At 38.2% G+C, this 18,008-nt stretch overlaps 1 protein-coding gene across 2 annotated transcripts in view; it reads right to left on the bottom strand.

The window, feature by feature from the left end:
* LOC120634123 (protein Skeletor, isoforms B/C) overlaps positions 1-18,008 on the bottom strand; it is a 109,578-nt gene that overhangs the window by 48,314 nt on the left and 43,256 nt on the right. For both annotated transcript variants that reach the window (XM_039904516.1, XM_039904515.1), the window contains exons 3-4: positions 4,382-4,566; positions 1,296-1,458 (exon numbers count right to left, since the gene is read on the bottom strand). In XM_039904516.1, the coding sequence (XP_039760450.1) occupies positions 1,296-1,458; positions 4,382-4,566 (348 nt within the window). The remainder of the gene's footprint in view (positions 1-1,295; positions 1,459-4,381; positions 4,567-18,008) is intronic.

The raw sequence follows: 18,008 nt of genomic DNA, 5'->3' as shown, positions 1-18,008 counted from the left end.
CAACTCGCGCAAGATTGAAAGATGATTGTAAATGTTAATGCTGGAAAAGAGCAACTGCTGAGTTTCTTGCTGGCTTCTTCTCGGTGGAAGAGTCACTACAAACAGACATACTTGACGTTTCAAAAGTGCTTATAAAGTAGGCCTAAATGAAATAAATTAATTTTGATTTATTTGAATTTTATGGGCCTATTTAAATAGAGATAATATATTTGACTTTGACTTTGGGATTGATATAACCGCTACCATCTTAGACCAGTAATTATAGGTGGGGTATTGTTTTCATACCTCTGCTATACTCTGAAATGCATGACAATTTTAAAATGCTGATAATAAATACAAAACTAAAAAAAACATTCAGATAGAATTTAATGAAATTTTGGAAGTGCTTTTGAATAGCGGGCTGAGCGATTGTTCATTCGTATTTTAGTTGTTTCACTGTTTCAACCATTTGTAAATAACTCATGGATGTCGATTTAGTTTTTAGGCTTTATGAATAATGAACGGCCTCGTTGGAGTAACTTTTTTAACGTTTGGAGTGTTTTTAAAATTGTAAAACACATGTTTTACCTTTTCGTCTGGCGGGGGGCTCTATTCTACCGACAAAGACGTGCCGCTTAGTAATTTAGCGGTACGATACCGCGTAGAGAAACCGATTAGGGGTATGGGTTTGATATATTTTAGGTACATACAGGTTAACACGCTACCATCTTAAACTGCATCTTCGCTTATCACCAGGTGACATTGCAGTCATGGGCTAACTTGTAACAGAATAAAAAAAGACTTGAATACCTAGTTTCAAGAATATAACTTGTAAAATGACAGACTTCCGTACATTATTATTATTATTCCGTGTATATAGGTATATATGCATGTTTATTTAAATGCACCACCTACCTCTCTTCTTGAGCTGTGTTTTACGCCTTTGGTGGCCTTGAAGAGATCGCTGTGTAGCGATAAGGCCGCCAAATTGTATATTTTTTGTTAATTTTTTATTTATAATTGTACTATTTGTTTATGTGGTGTACAATAAAAGTGTATTCATTCATTATTTTAATGTTTAATCCCCTTAGAATTGATAAAAATCAAAGTCGATAGGTACTTAGTAGGATGGTACATCTCTAAGACACTCAAAAATTTTTTTTTTACATTTTGAATATCTACATTCGGTTTGACCCGTACGCCTCAGGTTGATGGACACATGGCAACGCTGTTTATAGGCGATGGTTAACCACTTACTAAATTATACAACCTCGTTCCCGTAATACGTACCCCGTAAGTAAAAAAAGATGGCTTACCAGGAGCCTCTCCGTCGTAGGAGAAGTTGGGCACCAGCAGCGTCTGCGCGTCAACCACCACGATGGCGTCCGACGCCACGCCGTGCACGCCGCGCAGCGCGCCCACCTTGGCGGGCTTGGGGTACTCCAGCGCGCGCGGGATCTCCACCGAGCCGAAGTTGATCTGCACCAGGGAAACTAGGGTCACTACGCTGCGGCTGGCATTGGGATTGGGAGCCTAACAGAGGGCTGAGTCTCCAAATGAGAAGGGTTTACGACGCTGGTAAAGTGCTTATTGGTAAATTTCTCTAGTTGATTGAAGTTATGTGCGTTTTAAACAATTTATGGAACACGCTGATTTGTGAAGGCGCTACGTCTCAAAATTACATTAATATGGATTTTTTAAGAAATTCAAAATTAATCAAATAAATTTTATCGAAATTGATCCACTTGTTTTGAAGCTATAACCTCACAGACAGACACACAGATACATAGGTAAAACCCACAAAAACATTTTTCTGCTGGGTTAAAAAAGATGCTATTATAATGAAAGTTGAATCATTCAAGATGGAATTTGATGAGTGTTACTTCCAGGTTTTTGTATTTCCATTGTCTGCATTAAATAAAGATAGTACAAGCGATGTCTCAAAGCAATTCCTGCAATGTGAACGAGCCCTATTGAAGCGCTAGACAAACTCGTCCAAGTCCACACGTATTACCGGAGAGTTATCGAACTGATAGGATTCCAGATTGAACCGAGATCTGTAACAAAGCCTTGGAATTCCGTGCTTTCATTTGACCTTATTGAAGCCGTTACTTTTCTCAGTAATAGAAGAAGGTGCATTTGAATCGCATTCCGCTTGCCAGGCGGCTGCAATTGTGTGGCGAACTAACAATAACTGAATAAATAACCGCAGATTTATGCTGAATCTTGGTTATAAATTTCTAAACCAGGCCACATCAACGAGTAACATACATGCATCATTGCTTAGCTAAAGATAAATGAGGACGTAAGGAGTCAAATCGAGGAGGTACTTACGGAGCGATTTTTGATTTGAAGTATTATATTATTACCTAATTGATGATTGGATTGAAAATTTCAATGTGCAATCCTATTTTGAACCTAACCCTATTTAGAACAATAAACGAATGATTCAAAAAAAATGAAATTTTTTGAACACTTTTTGAACGAATGGGAAATCACATTTTGAAAGAAATGCGATTTGAATGATACGTAATTTAAATCGGGGTATCTTTTATTCTCATACTTAGGTACGTTAGGTTTTTGGCAACCTCCATGGCGCAACGGTGAGCGCTATGAATTTAAGTACGAGGTCCCGGGTTCGATTCCCTTTTCTATGCTTTGTCTAGTCATTGGCTGGTTATCCCCCTACCGACAAAGACGCGCCGCTAAGCGATTTGGTGTTCCGGTGCCAAGTTTGCGTACGAACCAATTAGGGGTATGACAACGTTTTTTTTTAGCCTTTGACTTCAATCTCACCTGGTTGTAAGTTACGATGCAATCCAAGATGGTAGCAGGTTAACCTGTTAGGGTGCGATGTCGCGTGGAAATCGATCAGGGGTGTGACTACCATATTCCATAACAGGTTAGCCCGCTAACATCTTAGACTGCATCATCATTTAACACCAGGTGTGATTTCAATCAAGGGCTAACTTGTAGTGGAATAAAAAAATAAAAATGTAACATCTATTAATCACAGTTCAGCAAAATCTATTGCCGTGGTGTTGGAAATTGCTGGCGCACTATTTTTTTCAAGTGTCAAGAAAAGCTGTTAAAAACATTTTTTTATTTTTAAATAACGAATCTATTTCCGAGCAAGCGAAATAGCTTTTGCCACAGCTACGAATGAATGACCAGGAATGGCTTACGGCGCTGCAGCTTAGTCCCCCGGGACCGGGACCCGTGTCCCGGTAGGCCGCACAAACAATGCGAGGTAAACACGCGACTCCGCCTGCAAGCGGCCGATTGATCGCTTCGGTGGCAAGCTGTGCTAGTTTAGCTTCCGTCCACAATACTGATGAGTTGATGAACTGCATCTACTGTCTTATATCTGCCGGGTAGTCTTTACTGAACATTACTGTTATTTACTGACTGCTTCGTTCAGCGAATTACGAGGTTCCATTTTCAGGTCGAACCAAAAGATGTTTTATCAGTACCACCGCAGGGTTTGGAAAGTGGCATTGTACATACATTGTACATCCATAAGAAGCCGGCGGTCCTGGCTATTATCACAGAAATATTTTTTTTTATTCCACGACAAGTTAGTCCGCGACTATAATCTCACCTAGCAGTAAGTGATGATGCAGTCTAAGATGTTAGTGGGCTAACCTGTAAGGGATACTCCCTTGACAATAACAACTAACCCATCCACCTGAGGCTTCTACACAAATAATTCCGGAACGCTAAATTGCTTAACGGCACGTGGTAACTAGCCACGGCCAGAACAGATCAGAGAAAATTAAGAAATTATAAATTTGGGAATTTATTATTTCCTGGGATCGAATCCGGAACCTCCAACTAAAATTCAACATTCACCAACAGCCTTTGCGCCAGGAAGGTCATCAAAAAGATACCATTTTTCCCTTAACATGAACGGGTTTTCAAATGAAGTTTAATTGTTTAGTGACATAACAAAAGTCATGTTTATAATGTTATCGGTAGTGAATTGTTCATATAAAAATATTTTTCACCATGTGTACAAAAATATTATTTTACTCATAATAGTTACAATAATAAACTCCCTAAGTCACGCTCCTTTAGCACTGCCATAACCGTAAGTCGGTACATTATTTACATTTGGTGCCCACAGTAGTGCTACTAAACTATTCAGACGCTAGGGAGTTGGCAAATAAGTTACTCCAAAGTTGACTGCATCAGGAAAACTCTCTGGAGACCTGCGACGCAGACTTAGCCATCTTGCAAATAGGCTATGCATTCATATTTACATTTATTGTTTTACTATCGAATTCAATATCGACTCGCATTGGCAAGACTGGTACTTAGCTGTATTTTTGACGTTAAACCTGTCAGATATTGTTTGTACATCTACATTACTGGTAGTCGGCCGGTGTACAGATGTACTTACCGAGTACTCGTCGCACCAGACTGAGAACCAGCTCACGTCTCGCAGCGTCTTCCCCTCGGGCAGTGACAGCGTGACGCTCTCCCCGCGGTACCGGCGCAGAGGAGTGCCGCCGCCTCGCTCGTCCCGCAGCCTCAGGGCGCCGGTGGCACTCGGCGTCTTCGAAGTCCCGACGTAGAAGTATGCCGCTGCAAGAGAAAATCAAAATAAGTAAAGCTTACCAAATACGTCAGTTGTTGGCATAAGGATTTGGGAGATAGGATTATGGTTGTGCTACCCTCCATTCTTAAAAATGCTACAAAACTTATATAGGCTCAAACGGAGTACAGAACATCAGTCTCAAAATTGTGCAAAGTTTTTTGATTATTAAAATTGTTCAGGTCTTTTTAGCGCCATAATTCTTTGTCCCAAATAAAGTATATGGCAATAAAGCAATTTTCTTAACGCCGGTTTCTGACATATTTGATAACAGATCAAACATTGCATCTTTACTTCCTTTTCCGAAGATTATCTTAGCAAAAACAAAAAAAGAAGCAAGGTTTGCCATACAAAAGCTCAGAAGACAGCTTGCTCTTCTAAAATCCAAGTTATCCAAGCAAAAAAAGGAAATTATCAATAATTTTTGGTTTTTATTATACTACACAATAAATACGACTATCGAATTTACATAACGATATCTATTCAAATTCCTTAATCTCGGGCATAACCGAACTTCTTGAAAAGTGTTTTGCCATGGATCCTATACGAGATTTAACAAGCTAATTTGGAAACCCAATAACCCTCTTAAGAGTATTCGAGATGCTTCATTGCGAGCGAATCTTTGTTAAAACGAAAAATTTCCAAGGCAAATTCAGACAAAAGTGCCGAGAACTTTGACATGTAAACGAGGCACCAAATACTCGCGCGAATACCTACTAAAATAGATTGCGAAACATTTTTCAGCACATAATCTTTTTTTATATCAAAGGGTTTTATTATAACCGTGCTCCTTTATCCTGTATTACATCTAATACAGAGACGGAGTCTTTAGAATGATATTTTTCACCATATAAGATTTCTAAAGACTACGCCTTCTAATTACTAAAATCCCCTATTCCACTTCCTTGCTTTTTTACTATTTCTTTCCTTAACGTATCCAACTTTCCTTGCGTGGCACTAAATATAATTTTAATCTCTAAATTATTTTCTTTAAATACGAAACTCTTTTTTGACAGAAAAATCATGCTCTGAATTACTTTTTGGATTAACATCTACCTGCCTATAAAACGGTCACAAACAGACAGATGAAAATAGGTGCTATGCTATGCATAAGAGGACAGTGTGACTAAAAGCTTTTGAAATTTGAAAGTCTGTTTTCAATTAGCTGAGCTATTCTTGGTTGATGTGCTTGCAATCTTACAAATAAAGCGACAAACATTTACTAGCGGATTATCAAAGAACTTAAAGACAAAATTTGTTTTATAACAGTCGCCTAATACATAACTGTTATTATACAATCTTCCTCCGCGTTCACCTTTGTTCTAAATGTCAGACGATCGTTAACTTCAGCAATAACATGTCAATGATATTTATCTAAATATAAACCGAGATAGTTGCGTATTTATAAATCATTAAAATATTTTTATTCATGGTATATAGTTACAATATCAGAGGCTCTAGTTGACCACCTTGATAAACACCTACAAAGCAAAGAACATCAAGAAAGCAGTTTACTATTGCTACTCATACTTCTTTCCCTGCAACTGATCTGATTTCTTTTGCAGTGAAAACCAATGTACGGAAAATTGCTGTGAACTAAACTTTGTTCAATTTTGTGTGTTTTTTCTTGCACTCGTTTTGTATGGATAATTATTTGGCAGTTTAAAACGAAGAAGTGAAAATCTACATTAAACAAAAGAATATCCAGCATTTTTTTTAAATGTTTTGTATGGGAATTGCCACTTTGTACTTTCAATAGATAATGGTCATTAAGTGGAGCTAAGTTATCAAAACTAAAAATACCTGCATCATAACCATTGAATCGCTTGCTAACTAACCATCAAGTCGATTGTAAAATGGCAATCGATACAATAAAACAAAAAGCTCTGAACTGCGCCGAGTCGAAAACAATTTAGAAAAAGTAAAATCCGTAGTTGCCCGTTAGCATACAACAGCAGCGATTGATTGAACTGGATTCTTCTGAACAACATGTGAAGCAACTATTTCAATTTACTGCACGCGAGCCTGCTGTAGCTACCACTGTTCTGTACCAAGTGTGAGATTTTACTACCAACGTTTACTTACTCGATCACGAAGTTAACTACGATTTATAAAGAACTCTATTATATTGCTCTAAATTCATAGCTAGACTTTAATTCGACTGTGAGTAGCTAAGTTTGTAGTTAGCTTTTCGTAGACCAGCGCGCGTTTGGAACTAGCTTTAGTTTTAAGTTAACGAATGCAATTATCGCCACCACCCAACATTAGTGTTAACATGTTAAATGTATAAACGCTTCATAAGTGCCTGTGATAAGGTTTACATGAATAAAAAAAAAAAAAAAATTTAATTTTATACCATCATAGTAAAAGTCGCATGGCTGTACTGCACGATTCTTTTTTACGAGTACAAACGGTCTGCCAAAATCAGAAGCTGTAGTAGAATAATTCGAGTTTTAATGTAATCTTGATACGAACCATTTTACTCTGATGTAAAAGCGTTTCGATACTCGAAAACGAGTCTAAATTGCGAGCGTATTAATCTCTTACTAAGGTAAGTGTATTGTTTCGCTCTACGTTTTTGTTGGCAGCGCAAACAGGAGCAATCTAACCGCGCATTCCACACAAACGTATTCAGGTAAACACTCGACCGTATATAAATATTGATTACGAACTAAGCTTCTTCTTTTAGTTAGGTACGTGGAAATCATGAACTAATAAAATATAATATAAAAATAACTTTTTTATTTGGGTTATAAGCTAGTGCTGTATTTCGTTCTATAATTGTTCTTGTTACTCTATTAGGCACTTGTAAATTATCATCCTGTGAGTGTATTATTTATAGGATACGGATGATGAATGCGGAGGATATGATGTTGTGGTCGCCCGAAATCTATCTATAGTGACGTTATCTCATAAACAAAAGTTCTCTGTGACAGATTACCGATTTTTTGCATCCTTAAAATATGCTTTATTTTTTGTCTCGTTTATTATTTATCTGTATTATGATTGTTGGACGAAATTTACGAATACTTAAGGCTAACAGTAATCATCTGTGAGCGTGTAGCGTGTTACGTAAAAACTAAAAACACATAACATTAATAGCGACCTCGCACTAGATGTGCAGAGCTTATCCACCGGGTAGCATGGGAGCCAGGACTCAAGACTCAGATGATAAAATCTGTACATCTGTATATACTTTAAACTACGAATATTAATTTGTGTAACAATCAAATTACGCCCTTACTGGGCCTTCATATGCTACATTTTATAACAAATTTACCTAAAATGTATTAATATGGAAATCCATACTAACATTTTTGTCCGTTGGTCCCACCTTGAGGCCCGAACTTAGCAACCAATAATCTTGATTTTTGGCATAGTTACTAGTTAATCGGACGGGAGACAAAAGTTTCCCACAGGATTTGTAAAAAGCCGTAATAAACGCGTTCGAAGAACGCCGGTAACTTATCTAGTTGCATAATAAATGGAAATTATGTGACCCTTGTCCAGTAGTGGACGTATTTTGCTTGAGAAACTAGTAACCTCTTAAACATATAATTGGATAGTTTGAACCTAAATTAGAAAGGAAATGAAAGTAAATACAAATACTTTTTGCAATTCCATGACATATTGCGCTCAAAGCTTTAGTACTTGACACGAAATATAGTAAATGTCTGACACCTACTGTGTTATTACAATTTAGCTGCTGTTATTGTAGGCGCAATCAGCAAACACTAGTCTGTGAATATGGGTCATAATAATATTATGCAGAGTCGAAAAGCTGACATGTTTCTTTCCACATTAACAGATACGCAAGACGTCGTGTCAGTGCTAATTTGTTTGGATTGCGTTTGATTACAAAAATACAACCTTTGGTTTTCTTCGTCTGAATTTTTTTCTGTCTGTCTCCTGTTTTTAAGCTATTTTCACATTTAGTTTGATCCAGATAATAATTGCATGCTGTAGGTAAAAAAGAACATTGTTTCAATACCGCAAGAACGGTTTTATTTTACTTATAACGGCGCATATCATATATGTATTTTAAAAATATACAAGCTACTATACAGTTGAGCTGAACATACGTTCGCGCTCTAAATATTTTAATGTGTGTATTGTATTACACTTCTAGTCAGCCCAACACAGTGTAATTATCCAGCCAGGTTCTACCCGGCATCGTACCAGTAAGTCTTTGTCGGTACAGTTGTCCCTAGTCACAGTCTTCCAGAGGACCAAACCTGACCAGAGAAATAAAGAAATCATCAATTCCAAAATTGCTAATTTGTCTTAACAGTTATTCATTGTAAAGTCAACATCTCCCAAGGATGTTCCGGTTTCGGGGCGAAACGTGCGTAGAGTGTAGGTATATTGCCAAAGATCTGTTTGGTGTGGAGTATAAGGATTGAAAAAAATATTAACTACACCGTACAGGTTCTCCTGCTTTTCGCGGAGTATAGCAAATTAAGTTCAATTTCCATAATATTCCAAACGTGGCCTTGTTGTTGACGGTACGCGGGACTTACCGATTGTAAGTCCACAGCGGTCACCAGTGTGCCAGGTCGTCGTCGTGATAATCGTACTATAACTTACAACATGGTGTTAAGTTTTGATTCAACGCATACGAAAGTTTTATAGGCTCAAGTCAACAAGTTTTGATTTTATTAATGGCTAGTATTTTCTCGTTAGCTTCTCACAAATGAGTTAATTTTCAATTGCGCCCGTGAGAGCGGCAATCAATCACCGGTGAAAGTGCCGGAAACCACAACATGTGTGCCGCTGCGACAACAAAATTGAACAAAAACATTTACTAACCAATTAACGGTTAGAGACGCTGTGGCGCTTATGAAACTTCGTCGAAACAAATGAAACACAGCTTGTGTTTAAATGAAAGATTTTGAACTGCAGATTAATTGATAATGGAATCCTCGAGATTTCTCATTCTCATTAAAAAAAAATCCATCCATTTTCAAAAAATAGTGCCATGTTCGCATGTTCCCCATACCGTAAGCTATCTTTGCATCAATCTATTTTTTGTTTGTTTATAACGTACCTAGCTTTTTATTTATGAAGAAGGATTGCTATCCATACTGATATTATAAAAACCGAGAGTGCGTTTGTTTTTTTACCTTTGTTAAGTTGCATCTATTTTGAAGTAGATTCCAGCCATTCCAAGCCGTGGCTAGTTAACCACCCTATTGAGAAAGACGTGCCACCAAACAATACTATTTAAAGTAACAGTTGAGCCACCCCGTAGACCGCCCACATGATGGTTAGTTCATCGCTTGGAAACAGAGCAAAACTTCTCAGGGCATGCAAGGAATAGTCGTACAAACTTCCGCCCTGTGTCCATCAACCTGGTTGTGTTAAGCCGCACGAGCCTGTAATTTAAGCTCTACTGCTAATAAAGAATGAGCGCTCCGGTACGATATCGCGTACAAACCGAATAGATAGAATATATTAAACTGCCATACTACTATCAGATTAGCCCACGATCACTGCTTTTACACGTACTGCCAGATGTGGTTGTAATTTGTGGTGAATTGTAACAGATTAAAATAATAATTAAATAATGTGTATATAACTAACGAACAAACAGACACACTCGCATTTATAGTTATCACGGGGAGGGCACGGGTCTTCTCTTTGATTGAAAAGGCCTTGTACCACCACGCGTGCGTGTCAGGTTTCCTCGCGATGTTTTCTTTCATCGCAAGTGATATGTTATTGCATATATTATATGTGTTGTTTAAAGAATCAGTATGAGTGTTTGATTAGTATTGATAAATATTCGAGTAGATTGAAGTTCCTAAGATCCAACAGACCGCGAGAGTAGATGAAAACGTAATCCATAAAATGAACTTCACAGCTAGAGTAATAATTTATTCAAAGTAAAAAGCACCCAAAGCCGAATAAACCTCGAGCACGTGTCATTTTTAGTAAACGAAAAGGAAAAGTTCGATAAGTAGTTAGTGCCGGTCGCTGCCCGCAGCCCCGTCCTAACTCCTAACTTCCTTCATAAGAGATTTGGCGAGACGAATCTCTTCTAATAGACGTTTTTTATTATACCTACTTTCTATTACGGCTTATCATTTAATATTCTAAGAAACTGCTTCCGTGGTCTGTTATTCTCATGTTTAACTTATCACGGGTTCGACGCACAAAAGGTACCGATTTTTGATATTTTGAACCTTATACTTATCTACAAAGCGTGTGTTTTATGTTGTTTTAGATATAATGCTAACTACACTACTCACAAGTTTTCAACTAAATTAATAAATGTTTGTGAATCTTCCATTACACGTGAAACACACACTAAGATATATCGGTTCACTGTTCTAGCGTTTCAGTTCGAATCCGTCGCAAAAAAACCAATTAACTAAACTTAGAAACAAATAATTTGTTGTTTATGTAACATGAAACAGCAATTGAAATTACGGCAGCAAACATCTGCGATTGTGTCACACAGGCGCCCACTGCAACCGTACGTTTCATAAAAACACCGATTTGTACGCAGACGTTATATTACGTTACGAAGAGTTTCTTCGCAATAAATCAGTTTTGGAAACGCATAATTTAGTAATAGCGCTTCGCAATTTATCAAATGCGTTTTTTATCAAGACTCGTCTTATACTCGACTCGTATTTTTGAGGAAACACATCAGATGGGAGATTATTCCATAATTTGCAAGTGCGCAGGAGTTCGAGCTTGGGGATGGAGGTCTAACCTTTCATCTCTGGAAGTTGTATTTGTGATGATTATTTTCGGTGAAAACTTCGCTAGCGTGATGCAGGATTAGCTCATCCTAGTTTTGGTTAGGCTTAAAGAACAATACCGGGAAAGTGTTCTTCCCCAGGCTAATCACCCGGGTTAGGAGGGTCAGCGTCGAGGCCCGCACCCCCGCTTGGCCACGGCCATCCGGAGAAGAACACGACGGAGCACGCGCATTGGATACTGAATTGTAGCATCAGACAAGCAGAGCGTCATAGGTTCAGGAAAAGACTATGCTGGGAATGGCATTAAATTACAGAGAAACTAGCATCGCCTCCTTTAAGTGTCTAGAAAGCCGAGAAAGTGTATACAGCTTACGTAACTTACTACCTACCACAGTTTATTACTAATGCAGGCAGTCCCGCTAACTACAATAATTAATTAAATATCGCCTAAAATGCTAATGACGTAATCTGCTAATTGTTTCTGTATATTTTCATCAGTATTAATTAAAACTAAAAGCGGCTTAAGCTTTACCATACATTGTAACAGTTTTATGGAAGATAGTTTAAACCTAATATTACCAAAAAAATTAAACCTATTTTACGGTCCGAATACAAATCACAGGAATGATAAGGGCCATAGATCCGTAGTCGACCAAGTGTGGATTGGTAGACTACACCCTCCCTTGAAGACGTTATATAAAAGTCTCGGGCACGCGGCTTCGTTGTTTTCCTTCACGGTAAAAGCAAGTGGTAATATAAGTTACGTGCCGGGGATAGAACTCTTTCCCCCGGAAAAGAAGCTGAAGTGTTGACCACTTGGATATGAATGCCATATCATGATACCAATCCATTACCGGCCCACTCCAGGGCACGGGTCTCAAACAATGAGAATGGATTAGGCCGTAATCCACTACACTGGCCCAGATCGGTTTGGTGTACTCCACACACCTTTGAAAACATTACGGAGAACTCTCAGGTATGCAGGTTTCCTCACAATGTATTCCTTCTGCGTTAAAGCAAGTGATATTTTAATTGCTTAACACGCACATAACTTACAAATGTTAGTGGTGCGTGCTGGTATTCGAACTCGACCCTACGAAAAGAAACTGAAGGCTTGACCACAAATCAAAGCCTTTGGTACCGCTTAAAAAACACATTGAATGCCACAGAATAGAATAATAACATTCAATAAACTGAACGTAGTTTTGTGTATAGCTCGAAGCTGAAACAGCATTGCGCTTCAGAGTAAGCCGCTAAGTCGTTTTAGCTTGCAGCTTTATCCCTCAATATCCCATCGCAGCCTCCGTCTCAAGTTTATGTTGAATGTAACTTAGCTCTTCAAATGTAAACTAAAGATCACTTCTTTTTTTTCACTACAAGATTGCCTTTGACTGCACTCTCACCTGGTGGTAACGGGCCAACATGTTAAATAGTTCAGTATCTTATATATTATTACCTAGATATGATACATCGCGTTTTTTTCCATCCTGCAGAAACCGTTAGTTTTCCCGGGATAAAGTTAAGTTATATAGATAGATTTGCACCGAAGGTTCACGTAGCGTAGTTACAACCGCTCCATACCTGAATACAAAATAATTCAAAACAAGTTTGTCATAAGGTCGTGTTTCGTTTGCCGCAGTGAGACACATTTCGGCGGGATTTGCCAATAATTGGCGGGCTAATTGGAAAGAGGCGCTAAGTGGGCATTGACAGCGGGACTCGCCCCACACGAAGGCTGCGACACCAGACCACCGGTTGGTACAAAAAAACATAATTCCTTTATAACCACCAGGAAACATTAAGTCTGTCTGTCTCCCATCGGCCCGGAAGGCAGATTCTTACGAGAAGAAACCAGCAAGAAATTTAGCAGTTGATCTTTTTCAACACCATTTAAGAATTCAACAAATATTTTTCCTTCTTGTGAGAGATAAGAGAAGCGGTGTGCTCCTATTCATCAATTGTACAGTAAACTCGGTGTAATGAACATATATTTATCACGAACTAATGAGTTTAGACGATACAACATTGCTTTTGTTTGTTTATTTCGTATGTCGTCATTATCATCCGCAGACTTTTGCTGTATGCTGGGAGTGATCTTGCGAATAGAAAGAAAAAGCACCACGTACTGTAGCAGTGCCACTCTATGGGAACCTTCGGCAAAAGATGCTGGGTGGACTCTCTTGTGAGGAGGCGGGACCTTGAGTCGGACAACGTTACAATAACGGGGAACTTTAACCGGCTACGGGAGAGCACCACCGAGCAAGAGACGAACCATTGAAGCTAATAGGGTGTTGCTAGAGAGTACAATATAAAAGGCAAGGACTGAGAAACAATTAATGGTAAGGAGCCAAGAAATCAGGCCGGGATCATGCCATAAAAACTACCGCCCTCCCTCGGATCGGCACATCCATCTAGCCGCGAGGTTGGTAGGACATGGGTGGGAATAGGTTTGCTACTGATAGGCACAGGCAGGCCGTATGTCCGTTATTTTTTAAATATTGTATAGAAGCAGGCGTTACTTTACGGAATTCCTTGATATACATATTATGAAATTTAAGCTTACTTTGCTTTACTCCGCGAAAAGCATTAGCATCAGTATGGTGTAATTTATAATTTCTTCAATCCTTATACAGCACACCAAACAAATCTTCGGCTACGCACGTTTCGCTCCGAAACCAGAACATCCTCTGGAGATGTTGACTTTACAATGAATAATTGTTAAGTAAAATACTCAGTCATTGTAGATGTGTTTGGTGTGGAGTATAAGGATTGAAGAAATTATAAATTTCACCATACAGATTCTCCTGCTTTTCGCGGAGTATAGCAAATTAAGCCTAATTTTCATAATATCCGTCATTTTTGCTTACTATGGTTATCTGCCGAGTGCTTATTAACATTTTTCGTTTTTTTTTAATCTCTAAATTTTCCAGAATCTGCAAATGCCGTATCTTTGCGTAATCTTTGGTGCCGTAAGCGCAGCCTTGGTCGACCCCCAACGAGGTGAATAGACAACATTAAGCGCGTCGCAGGTAGCCGCTGGATCCAAGCGGCACAGAACCGTGGAATTTGGAACTCCCTACAAAAGATCTATGTCCGTCTATTGGTTGATATGATGATGATTATGATCATGATAATTTTCGATATGTGTGGAAATTGATTTTAAATCCGGAAGTTAGAGTTAGTTGGTTTATGTGCAACTGCCCCTTCCGGCCGAGCCCTCACCGGTCAAGTGTGATCGGGATGACGCGGCGGACGCCACTCACGCCTTAGTGGATTTAAATCCAATTTGCGCGCCGACACCGCGCCCCCTTCAATACATGCAGCTCGGAAATCGATGGAAAACCATGCTTTGTTTTTTTTTAATTTCCCTACCTTCAATTTCGTCCAATTTTTTGAAACAAAGTTAGTAGTAGTAGAACCTATTGCGACAGCGCTCGGCCGGGAAAGTAATACCACCTGCCGCTAAGTAGCATTGTTGCAATGCTGTGTTTCGGTCTGAAGGGCGTGGTTGCCGGCGCCATTACAGGTAAATGGGAACACAGGGCGGCACTTTATGCGACGTGTTTCTTGCATGCCCTGCGTTCCTCTGTTTAAAGCTATCCTAGCATTTAGAATATAGCGAAATTTTGATAGGAGCTATCAACTATTCCCCTATTGTATACTTATAGAATGAAGAAGAATTAACATGCAAATCAGCCAAAGAAATGTTGGAAAACTCGGTGTGATACATGAACACCATTGTTCGTTGTTGCAGGGCTTAGGTATTAGCCTATCTATCCAGTAGACTAGTTTGGGTGTTGACTTTGATCAGGAATCACGACGAAATCGTGCCCAGAATTGCTTAGAATAGCTAACAATTCTTGTCCCGACCCGTTCTCAGTACCAGCCCAAAGCCTATATAAGCCAGCCCTAAGCATTTATCTATTGACTAACTAAATAACAAATAAATAAAAATAAAATCTATTTTAGGTCGGGGACCCATATACAAAATTGAGAGATTAACATAAAATGAATATAAAGGATACTTAGACATAAAAAAAAGAAATCTAAAATTAAAACTCAACATAAGACTTTTTTAAATTACAATTAAAATTCAACAATTTTTTATTGTTTATATTAAAACTTTAATCTGATGCGACAAATAAGGTAACTCTTATTATGATAATTTAATAAGGAATTTTCCTTAGTTATAATTTATTTTAAGGATTTGGAGGTTATAATACCTATTGTTAATTGACTTAACGTTGTAAATTGCTGAATTAGAACAACTTCACCCTGTAAGGACTGAAGTAAGACTTATTTTATTTTATTTTATTTATTAGGTTTACTTACAAACACTTACACTAATACAACCGTTTTTAAAATTTAACTATTCTATTTAAGTGTAATGCTTTCTTAAAAGTAAACACAGCATATGAAATAGACTTGGAAAAATTATTCAATACTTAATATTATAAATGCGAAAGTGTGTTTTATTTGTGTTTGTCCTTCCTTTGCTGATTGCAAGTATGAACTTTTTGAGAAACTTCCTGGCGAAGCGATGAGCGCTGTGAATTTAAGTAGGAGGTCCCGGGTTCGAATTCCGACAGGGCGATTTGGGATTCGTAACAAATCCTTATAAACGCGGGAAACAGCTAGTAAGTAATAAGAAGAAGATTCATTGTCACCCATTGGCCGGAGCGCGTTTGTTTCATTACAGCTTTCTAAATATTTATTTGGATAATGAAATGTTTGAGTTTTGCTTTGACTTTGGTATGCAATAACTAGCGCCAATAGTGTTTCGTGGTAGCTAGACGGCGCTCTTTCGATACTATATAAATCTTCTCTCCTACTACTCTGTACTACTACTCTAGTCTACTCTTTACCTAAAGTTTCCTAATCGTATCACAATTAGTCTCATAATCTCATAAAAAGGTTAACTTTTTGTAGCTAAGTTGTTTCGCTATTGTTTTGCCAAGCCTTTCTTGTACGCTTGTAGAAACCTCTCAATAGAGTGTAGAGACCTCAGCCTTTAACTCACGGCGTCCCTCCAAACAAAGCGGAGTTTGCTCCAGTTTCCTCTTTCATAAGTTCGTAAGTAAGTCGACATAAATGAAAGGGACGCTGTGAATGATGATCTACGAAATCCTTTTGAGGAGCGTCTCATTTGGGTTTCGGTTTCCCAGCGACGTAAACTCGACATATGTGGTTATATTGCCCTTAATCATTTAATCATATTAAGCCTAATTCATGTCCCACTGGTGGGCAAGTACTTCTCACTTAAAGATGGAATATAGAGCTTCAACCCACCTCACTGCTCTAATGCTAGTGTTATGCCGTGTTAAATAAAGAACGTTTAAACTAAACTTTAAAAATTAAAGTAAAAGTTTATGAAATATACACCCGTTAATAATGGGACACAATTTTTTTTTAATTACGAAACTACCATCTGTGGTTTCATTGTCGCTCATGGCTTAAATCAATGTTATAAACCTATCGAAGTATATCGATTTCAGATAGTGTTACAAATATTGAATGCCACTATGGAAACGAATTTCATTATAATTCTATGATTTTTAAGGTCTTTGATACCGTCGCTAAGGACAACAAGAGAGTAGCCAAAGACTTCGAATTCAAAATATGTAAATTCACATCAAGGCGATGTTATATAAGCACTTTTGAAACATCAATTTTGCCTACTACCTTTCGGAAGACAGATTCTACAGCGAAGAAACCGGCAAGACGCTCAGAAATTGCTCTTCCTTGATTGCGGTACTCAGGGGTCAAAGAATAACATTAGCATACACATCAGAGGCCTGTTTAAACCGATATTCAGTGCTGCAGTTACCTCAGAGCTCCAGACTTTACAACTTGGTCTGTGCTATTGTTATTGTCATAAGCAAGTATCTGCTTTGTCTACGGCAGCTGTGCCAACACAATGGACAATTGGGCACGCGACGAGATTGTATATAAACACACGATCACAATCAATTGTGTTTATTTAGGCACTAATTAGCGACCATGTGTCGGAAACATGCCCGCTAATTTTATGTTATCTATGGCCTAGAGCCGCACAACGATACATTAAGTTATACAAGTGTTCATTTAAAATATATTTAAAAAGTCCTCAATGCTATATTTGACATTGTTCTAATAACGTGATTATCTTCCTTCTGCATTACATTTACAGGCTTATATAAAACCCGCTACTTTTTTCTTAAACATAATGTAAGTTTTTTTTACGTATTATCGCAATAGTTGACCGACCAAGCAGATAGTCTACCTTGTCTGTAAACCGAGCAACTCTTCAGCGGGCATGCAAGGAACACGTCCTGCAACGAATCGCGCTGTGGCCAGCAATCTTAGGCGCTATGCACCGCTGCTTGGCGGCCGAAATAAGCCTGGCCAAAGTATTCTTCGACATTACCTATTTGTTCCTTAACTTATCCATCATATCTTATGACATCCAAATTCATAGAATTATACTTCGCATGGACTCTTTTCATCCATTCTTTTCCCCAACATTCTGATCCATTCTGGTGGCACGACGGTCCTTTTATAAATTTTGCCTTAAGTTTAAAATATCGGCTCGGTCTAAACCCCAGCGGATTTACCTACTCATTTCAATCAATTATCAAACTAAGTTAATACTCAAAATCTTTTACGGTCTACGCGAGGTATAACTGCAACGAGAGATTATGAAACTAAGCTATCTAGATGAACTAATAATTGAATAAGCCTCA

Source organism: Pararge aegeria, chromosome 23 (genome assembly GCF_905163445.1).
Source record: "Pararge aegeria chromosome 23, ilParAegt1.1, whole genome shotgun sequence".
Taxonomy (NCBI): domain Eukaryota; kingdom Metazoa; phylum Arthropoda; class Insecta; order Lepidoptera; family Nymphalidae; genus Pararge; species Pararge aegeria.
This window is presented reverse-complemented; position numbering and strand designations above follow the sequence as displayed.